This window comes from Schistocerca piceifrons, chromosome 6 (assembly GCF_021461385.2).
Source record: "Schistocerca piceifrons isolate TAMUIC-IGC-003096 chromosome 6, iqSchPice1.1, whole genome shotgun sequence".
Classification (NCBI taxonomy): Eukaryota; Metazoa; Arthropoda; class Insecta; order Orthoptera; family Acrididae; genus Schistocerca; species Schistocerca piceifrons.
Window position 1 is genome coordinate 319,327,294 of NC_060143.1, and position 10,035 is coordinate 319,337,328.

A 10,035-nucleotide genomic window follows, 5' to 3' on the forward strand; every position below is an offset into this window, starting at 1 on the left:
ACAAAGGAAAACACAGGAGAATTGCCCCAATTTAATCCTTGTATGACTGAAAAGAGGAATGAAATAATTATTAGCACCAGTGGCATCGAGAAACAGCTGAAATCGTTAAAAAATTTAACAAAGCTGCAGGCCCTGATAGAATACCTGCCAGATTCTACACTCAATTTGTGCCTCAGTTAGCCCTACTTCTTGCTATATTCTATCGTAGATCCTAGAACAATAAAGTGTGCCCAGTTCTTGGAAAAAGCACAGGTCACAGCCATCTACAAGAGGAGTAGTAAAAGTGATCCATAAAACTACTGTCCAATATCCATGACATTGATTTGTTGTAGAATCTTAGAACATATTCTGAGCTCAAACATAATGAGGTATCTTGAACAGAATGACCTCCTCAATGCCAACCAACACGGAGTCCGCAAACATCGATCATGTGAAACTCAACTTGCACTTTTCTCATATGACATACAGAAAGCATTGGATCAAGGCCACCAAGTAGATGCAGTGTTCCTTGATTTCCTAAAAAAACATCTGACTCAGTACTGCACCTACACTTATTCTCAAAAGTACAGTCGTATGGGATATCAAGTGAAATTTGTGACTGGATTGAGGACGTTTTGGCAGGGAGGACACAGCATGTTATCTTGGATGGAGAGTGAGCATCAGATGAAGACGTAACTTTGGGTGTGCCCCAGAGAAATGTGTTGGGACCCTTGTTGTTCATGTTGCATATTAATGACCTTGCAGATAGTATTAACAGTAAAATTAGGCTTTTTGCAGATGATACAGTTATCTATAATGAAGTACTATCTGAGGGAAGCTACATAAATATTCAGTCAGATCTTGATAAGATTTCAACATGGTGCAGAGATTGCCAACTTGCTCCATATGCTCAGAAATGTGAAATTGTGTACATCACAAAACGAAAAAACATAGTATCTTATTACTATAATATCAATGAGTGACTGTTGGAATCTGCCAACTCATACAAATACCTGGGTGTAACACTTTGTAGGTACATGAAATGGAATGACCACATAGGTTCAAGTCATGGGTAAAGCAGGTGGTAGACTTCAGTTCACTGGTAGAATACTGGGTAAGTGCAATCAGTCTACAAAAGAGATTGCTTTCAAATCACTTGTGCAACCAGTTCTAGAATATTGCTCAGGTATTTGGGACACGTATCACACAGGACTAACAGGGGATATTGAAAGTATGCAGAGAAGGGCAGCAGCATGAATGGTCACAGGTTTGCTTAATCTATGGGGGTGTGTCACTGAGATACTAAAGGAACTGAAATGGCAGACTCTTGAAGACATACGTAAACTATCCCAAGAACGTCTATTAACAAAGATTCAAGAACTGGCTTTAAATGATTACTCTAGGGAAATACTACAACCACCTACAACCGCTAACATAGGGATTGTGAGGATAAGATTAGGATAATTACTGCACACACACAGGCATTCAAACAATCATTCTTCCCACACTCCATACATGAATGGAACAGGAAGAAAATCTAATAAGAGGTACAATGGAATGTACCCTCTGCCCTGCAGCTCATGGTGGTTTGCAGAGTATAGATGTAGATTCACTGAGATGATGCAGAGACTCACCTAGTGCAGCTTGTACAATGCTCCTAGTGCTCAAATGGTGAGCAACAATTACTCTGCTGAATGTAAAAAGCTGTCAATGGTTATTAGATTTTCGCACTTGAGAAATAATTGTCATTGAGGCACTCAGTACAGACAATGCAAGAAATGGTACTTCTGTGTCCAATGCATGAAGTGGAGAGAACAATCATTTTCAAAGGGAAGTAAAATGTTTACTGTTAAATACTTAAACGAAGAATGTCAGAATGAGTATTTAGACTCATCAAATCAACAAACAGCCACACGAGACAAGATGGTGTCACTTAATCTGTTTCTGAAGTACAATGGTGCCTAACTGTTCTTGGCAAATATAGGGAGACGAATGTCCGTGGCAAATAATATGTATGAAACTTTTTAATTATTGTTAATAACTACCTACAGAAGTCTGAAGTACATCACATGCTGCATATGTTTAATTACTGTTTGTATTAGAGTTTTATTTTCCCATCTCTGAACACTAGCTCTCTTCAAATTGACATTGTTTTTGCTTCAAGCACGTAAGACAGATGACATGTGACTATCACACTGGCTACAGAGCCAAGACACAGTAGCTCTGTGTGGGCTCTTAATAAGAAAGCAAGTTTGTACGCTCAGCTATGTGATTTCAGCTCTCAGTTATGTGACTGACACTGTACAGGGTGGCCCAGAAATGTTGCGACAAACTTTGAGGATTTGTAGAGGTTGTCTCGAGGAACAAATTGAGGCTAGGAACCTGTTTCTGGAAACATCATCCAATAATGCTACTGAGTGTTGACATTATAGATGCCGGTACCTGCTACTAGTCCAGCCTTTGGCAAGAAATGTGACTTTGTATGCTGACAGACTGGAGGCAGAACATCCCACAATGTTGTTTGTTATTCAGTGATCATTACTGATTGCCATGATAGCCAGTGCAGAAGATGGAGCTAGCTGCTGTGTAGACAAGCCTCATCTCCTACGAATGCAATGCTCTGTTGCCTTGGTGGATGATGTTTTCTGACACAGGTTTCCATCTGCAGTTTCCTCCTTTACTCCAAAAAATATTGCAGATTTTAGAGGGTTTCAGAAGAAAAATAAACTGTAGATGGAAACCCATGTCCAAAACTATCATCCGTGGTAACAGATCATCTCATTCACAGGAGACAAGGCTTTTTTTCTATGTAGCTGCTAGCTCAATCTTCTCTATTGGCGATCGTGACAATCAGCTGCAATCACTGAATAACAAACAACATTGTGAAACATTCTACCTACAGTCAGTCAGGGTACGAAATAATATTTGCTGCGAAAGGGGTGGCCTAGTGGCATGACCTGGCATCTATAACTTTGATGCTCGGTAGCATCATTGGACGATGTTTATAGACATGGGTTCCTATACTTAATTTGCTCCTCAAGACATCCTATTCAGCCCCTCAAGCATTGTTGCAATGTTTTTAGGATACCTTGTATGGCGATTTGGTATCTTTATTCATTTCAGTGTTTACATTCGGAAAAATCATAAAAATGTTTCTAAATGCATTGGTGGCTGAATTACACTTCATTAGCATTCTTCCAATGATCTAATCTGGTCTCTGCCTTTCTCTGAGCTAGTATTATCCACCTTAAATCACTATAGAGGCTAGACAACTGCAATTTAATCCAGAAATTTAGAGATAAGCTGCTGTTATGGTGTTTAGATTGGATTATGAATATTTTTATCTTTTGCAGTTTACACACACCTACCAGTAGTACTGGCCCCTGCAACCATAAGATATGCTAATATTTAACAAAACTTACTGTTACAATATGAAAGGTGTGGTAGCAAGTAGACAAATAATACTGAATATATCATATCGTTTTAATTTAAATCACCTAATATCAAGTATCTTTTCACAACTGTAGCAATACAAGCCTACATGACGCAAGCAGGTTAGAACAGGATGTATGAAACCTACACCACTTGGGAAGCTATACAAACTGGCCAGATTCTTAGACCCGCATTCCAAACAATTGTATATGAGCACACACAAATATTTCAACAGACTTTCGATGAGTGCCATGCTCTACATCATAAACTTAGACAACACTGTCTATGGAGAGCAGCAACCTGATGCTACATTTATATTAAAATTATCAGTCGAGATTGCAATAATATTTGTTTATTTATCAGTTTGAGCTCCCGTTAAAGCTACCTTCAGAATTTTTGATCCCCTATGGCAGGTACTGGCAGCTCCTTGGTTTTCTCGTGATAATATGATCATGCATGGTGTACAATCGTGGTATCACAAGAAAACCACAGAGCCGCCAGCACTAGAGAGCCAAAAATTCTGAAGATGAGTTTAACATAAGCCAAAACCAGTAAATAAACAAATATTATTGCAATCTCAACCATTCATTTTAACATAAATGCTCTACATATTGCTTCATATGGACATGAAAGACTTTTTTCACACAAGAGATTCTTTAGCAATGAGCTAAATAAGCCCCCAAAAGCCAATCCTGCCTCACAAGAGATACCCCAAGGCAAAACATCATGCTGGAAGATTTGGAGAACATTGAATCACAACAGAACGGTGTAGCACCAGTAAAAACATGTCATTAAATGAGGCTTCAAAGTTGAAGCAGACAACAAACATGACTGAGGTGAAGTCCAGGATATGGAAAAATTACAATGTTCCAACTGCCCCATGAGGTGTTCCCCTAATGACATATGGCTCAACACGAAACACTGGACGTAGCTCAATATTGAGCTACAAAACTTTAAAACAGATTTTCTGGAGATGAAAAGCAAAGTAAATGCACCAAGCACATTGAGCAGGGGTCAACGGAAGCATTTGGGACTGGTTGTTGGCTTTTGAACTTAGACGTAGCAATGTCAAACATGGACAGTATATTTGAAAGTCGGCCTGTGAGAAGAGAGCTTTATGAAATAGGTAGGCTGCTTGATATGGCATTCTCTTGCAGCGAAGTGGATGAGTTTGTTATGTGTGATGGATTCAACTGTGAAGTTCAACATGCATACATTTACAGATGAACTGTACGATATTTCAAGCATTATAGACTTCCTTCGGAGTCTGGTACAGGCCCGTTGGTGGGTCATATAAAATCCCATAACCGTGGAAAGCCTATCAAAATGATTTCAACCCATTTTTATGGGTAGCTGTTGAGTGAAATCTGATTCAACAGGAAACTTGGTTCATAAAATCTAGCAAGGTGATCTACAATATCATAGATTTTATTTATTACGTTTGGTGTCAATCAGCTGTATGTATTTATGCCCATGAGTAATTATTTATTTATTGATTGTTTGCAGAAACGAGAGTGGGGAGCTGTATATTTTAAAGTTTCTTCAACAAAAATAATCAAGTCTTTAAAATATAATGTAATTTGTTAGACAAAAAGTCTGCTCACCAAGCAGCAGCAGAAGAAAATGTACAGAAACATTAAGTAAATGTGCAAGCTTTTTGAGCCAGTGGCTCTGTCCTCTGGTAGAAGGGTTGTTGGAGAAGGAAAAGGAATGAAGGAAAAGGACTGGCAAAGTTTAGGAAATGGGGAGGGTTCAGGAAAGTCCCATGTCAGGGGAGACTTACAGGACAAGTGCAGTCCCCAAGAATCAGTCTGTCCTACCGTGACCCAGTGTTCCACATGACTTTTCCAAACTCTCCCCATTTCATAAACCATGTCCGTTCTTTTCCTTCATCCCTCTTCCTTCCCCTTCAACCCTTCTGCCAGAAGAAGGGGCCACTGGCTCTGAAAGCTTGCTTATTTACTTAACTTTTGTATGCTTCTTTCTGTTTGCAAGGGCCTTTTTCTCATGGAGTATTTCATAGGGGTATGCATACGGGATTGACTGAGGACAGGGGGTGTGGTAGAAATTATTTAGTTATATTCATTTCTTGGTTCCTATGATAAAGAAGAGTGTATTACAGTGTTTTGTTTTCCAACAGACTATAGCAGTTATTTTTGTACAATTTTGTTTTTTGAGTAGTAAGCATGTTGTTAATATGCATTTATCCTGTTTTTGGGTTTTACTGTGAATGTACTAATGTGTGTTTAGTTGATATTAGGGATTTCTTTTACATTCATATCACTGATGTGTCACTTGGTTTATTTGTGAATATTATATTTTGGGGGATGGCGGGTGTTGTGGGGCTTATCTGTATGTTAGGCACACATAACAACAGAGATCTTGAGTTGTAACTGTCTTGTTATTTTTTTATTATAATTGTTTCATGTTCAATTAATACTGTGAAGTCATTCGAGCTGCATAGATACTAAATCTGACAAAGAAGTGAAACTTTCGAATCCTTTTTAAATGTCGCTTGCCATGGTATTGGCACAAGCCTTTTAGATTATCATCATTATCATAGAGTTTTCACATTTCATATGAAACATCTCCTACCACAATAAACAAACAAACTGATGACATTGTATAAAATGAACCTCTATACCTAGGCTCAACTGGGTCTGTAGAGAAAGTCACTAACACAAGCATACACAGTAGCACTCAACTTTGAGGTAAGCTGGTCCAAATCCTCATGGAGGAAAATTTTCACTGCCAGTATTTGTCCAGCAAAATGGGGAAAAGTAGTGGCACATTCTAGATTAAATTCCAAACCTCTCCAGAGTATATCATGAACTGAGGGTATGTGACACTGCTGATGATGATAGGCCTGTAGGATGGGGATGATAAGCTCAGTGACGGCCTTGGTGCTATTCAAGAGACATTGGCCACCTGTTGGGACTAGGTTTCATCCATAAAAAATCCAACATTATGCTGCACATGCAATCATCACAGTCATCCACATGACACTTCGTAACAGATCGGAGGAGGACAATAGCAAAACCACATCCATTAGGACCTTGCGGGAAAGCAATGCAGACTTCCTGCATCTGCTCCACAGCACTCACTTCCTGAGTATGGGTTCATTTTGACTCTGCTTAGAGATCGAAAAGCATCCTTTGCTCTGGATTTTACATAATACACTACCCCTGAAGTTTTCCAAGCACAAATGCATTAACACCTTCACTAACAGGGCAAAAGAACGAAGTATTACCGATGAATACTTCTTAATGCATAGGGCAAGTATCTCTGATTATATCGTATGTAACTGTGCAACAGTGTGATACATGCCATCGAAGCTATATAACATAATACAGGATACTTCAGCAGTTATCGAAATGAAACTGATAAAAGTGTTTGCTAATTCTACGAAAAAGATAATCCAATGATTCAAAATTATTGAACGCGCGTTTACCACGAACTTGTAAAATGATTGGCACATGTCGAGTTTCGTACGGTTAGTGTCAACTGACTTCAATGTAGTTTGAGGAGCTAGAAGCCAGCTATCAGTTAACCACGATTTCGGATAGTAAACAAGTAAGATAAAACACAACGCACTTTACCTTCGATGTTTTACTATTGATAGTAGCAAATCGAATCCTAAATATGAGGGGTAAACAAAAACAATAACACGATGAATGTGCCAAAAGCAATAACAGCACGCTTTAATGAGCGAACTACAGTGTGTCAGTAAGCTACAAATGTTTACTTCCATAGTCCCTCGTAATACGTAAACAAAGGCAAGCATACTTAGTATTAGCTACATTCTATAGGCACAGTAACATTAATAAGAAACACTTTATATTGCATCGACGATAAACGTAAACTAATCCACTAAATGTAGCAACGTCATTTAGAAACACACAAACTTTCACAAAACAGTAAGCGTAGATATTCAGCTGTAAGCAAATCCGGATTGGCAGTAATTGTTTTGAATAAAATTCGATGTCTAGTTGTACTGTGCAGCTCATGAACTGTTATATTTCGCTTAAGGATTTACTGAAAGTTACACTTTTGACTGAAAATTAAAGCTTATACTGATGCTGTGCTCGTTACAACAGTCAATAAACACATAGTTATGATTACGTCAGCGTATTTTCTATTAGTATTCAAGCTCAGCATAACATTACCTTTTCTTTTGAAATCATGTCTCACCGCAGCCTACCCGACACCAAATGATCAATAACAGCGCGTATCTGTCAAAACATTAAAACATCTACAATCAACACATTAAACCGCGCAAACACCTACTCGACAAAGATACTCCATTCTATGGAATCCATTTTGACTATCGATATATTGACAGTCGATGTTCCAAAATCATTTCTTTGAAACGAAACGATTAATATGTGCGTTCCCATATACGCCGAAAGCCTGCACATGCATACGTGTAGAAATTCTCATGTGAACCAATTTGCCTGTGGAAACCTTCTGTTGGCATATTGAGGTGAAAGTCAGAAACGTCAAAAAACTTTTTAACTGGGTTTCGACACGCAGTGAGAAGTTAATACATACATCCACCAACCATCGCCTTTGGAGTCCAGTAAACGTAAACAAATGCGCATGCATGGCTGGAATTTCCGGTGTTTTGTTTGTTTATTCAACATGGCGACAACTGACGTAAGTCGTATGTCGTTAATTGTAGCAGTGCAATTAGCTGAAGAGTGTACAGGAATGTCAACGGAAAGAAAACGATCCCAAATATATTAAGTACAAGAAGGCATTTATCATGGAAACATTTGGGGCATCAAACACACCAATGAAACCGTTACCGGTGGAAGTGTTGTTCGAATATTATTTTCAATTCAGGAAAACTAACTTTGAATCCAGTCTGAGCTGTAGTTCTTCCTCAACGTGATACTCAGAAACACGCATGCGAGATGCCACGACAGAGGTGATAATATTACTTACACAGTGCTGAGCATGTCTTTAAATAGCACAAATAATCGTCTTGGTTGTAATCTTACTGCCAACAACAAAAGGATGAGCAAAATCTGGATAATTACAGCACTTTACAGCAGATTTTTATAAAGAGTCGTGCTCTCCATGATTGTGTTATTTGTCTAATTATTATTGTGAGCAACGTGCTGCCAATAAGATGAATTTACTCTGTTAGCTCACATTAGCTTAGTGGATTGCGCAAGACAGCAACAGAAGTCAAGGCGTTTGATTCTGTGTATCGTCAGCAGATGAAATGAAATAAGAATTAATGTCGTCGACTGAACTATTTTCAGTCAATGCTAAAAGTGAATTTAACGTACCACTGTTTCCTGCCAACTATTCTGATAGGTCAGAGACGTCAGTAGTACGAAACAGTCAAGAACTATGTTAAGGGAAACTGTGTCGACAACAGGCGGTGCATAAAAACTACACCCCATACTCAGGTTGGTGTGTTGTTTTGATTTTTGCCTGTCTGGAAGGCTCAGCACACACATTTCACTTTTATTGATAAAGCAGAAATATATTTTAACAATTACAAATACTGATAGTGGATAACATTTATTGTTTTGATTATTATTGACCCAATTCCAATAGGCTGTTACTAGTTAGTTACAAATGCCATGGATCACAGTGATGTGAACGAGTCATCGTACATTCACATTGCAAATTAAATTGTACATACAGTTACATTCTGAACCTTTTTAAATTTTTTTACTCATAGGCTAGTTCTCAAAGAGAAAGTTTCTCAGTTTGTTATCAAATTTTACCTTTCCATCTGTCGGACATTTTATGTCACTGTGCAAGGGATCAAAAATTTTTGTAGCGGCATTGTGCAGCCTTTCTTGTGCCAAAGACAACCTTAATATGGAGTAATGAATGTCACTTTTTCGTCTGGTATTGTAATTATGAACTTCATTGTTCCTGTTGAACTGCAGTGGTTTATTTACAACAGGCTGCCTGAGGAATAAATACACTGTGAAGCAGCAGCCAGAATGCCAAATCTCTTAAACATATGTCTACAAGGTTACTGTGGGTGAGCACCACATATTATTCTTAAAGCACATTTGCACAATGAAATCTTTCTGTCTTACAGATGAGTTACCCCTGAACGTTATTCCATACGATATTACTGAATGATAATACGCAAAATATGTTAGCTTACTAATGTGCCTCTCCCCAAGAGTCGCTGAACTAAGTTTCAATTTTTTTTAATTGTTTTTTTTTTTTTTTAATTTGTTATCAGTATGGACTCCTAGGAATTTAGGAGTTTCCAACCTATTTATCATTTCCTCACCATGTATTACACATTCATTGTTATGGTACCTCTAGAAGTGCAGAACTGACCATGTTGTGTCTTTTTAAAATTGAGGGCAAGACCATTTGCAGAAAACTAGTTAATGATACTTTTAAGACTTTATTTATCATGTCTTCTGTTTCTGTACATATGTTTGGACTGATTACAATACTAGTATCATCTGCAAAAAATTCTGGTTGTTGTATAACAGGCAGAAGATTGTTGGCATATATGAGTAACAGTAGTGGACCTAAGAGTGAACATTGGGGAACCCCATAGGCCTACATAATGTCTTTCCAGTCAAAATTCTGTCCCTGGACTATATGGCTTAAATGGCTATCTACAACTCCCTG

General features: G+C 38.2%; 1 protein-coding gene across 1 annotated transcript in view; it reads right to left on the reverse strand.

Annotated features, from left to right (window-relative positions):
• The window catches only part of LOC124802575 (histone acetyltransferase KAT7), a 579,753-nt gene extending 572,046 nt beyond the window's left edge, over nt 1–7,707 (reverse strand). The window contains exon 1 of the mRNA XM_047263447.1: nt 7,578–7,707. Within this exon, the coding sequence (XP_047119403.1) occupies nt 7,578–7,595 (18 nt within the window). The 5' untranslated portion in view covers nt 7,596–7,707. The remainder of the gene's footprint in view (nt 1–7,577) is intronic.
• Nucleotides 7,708–10,035: the final 2,328 nt, after the last annotated feature.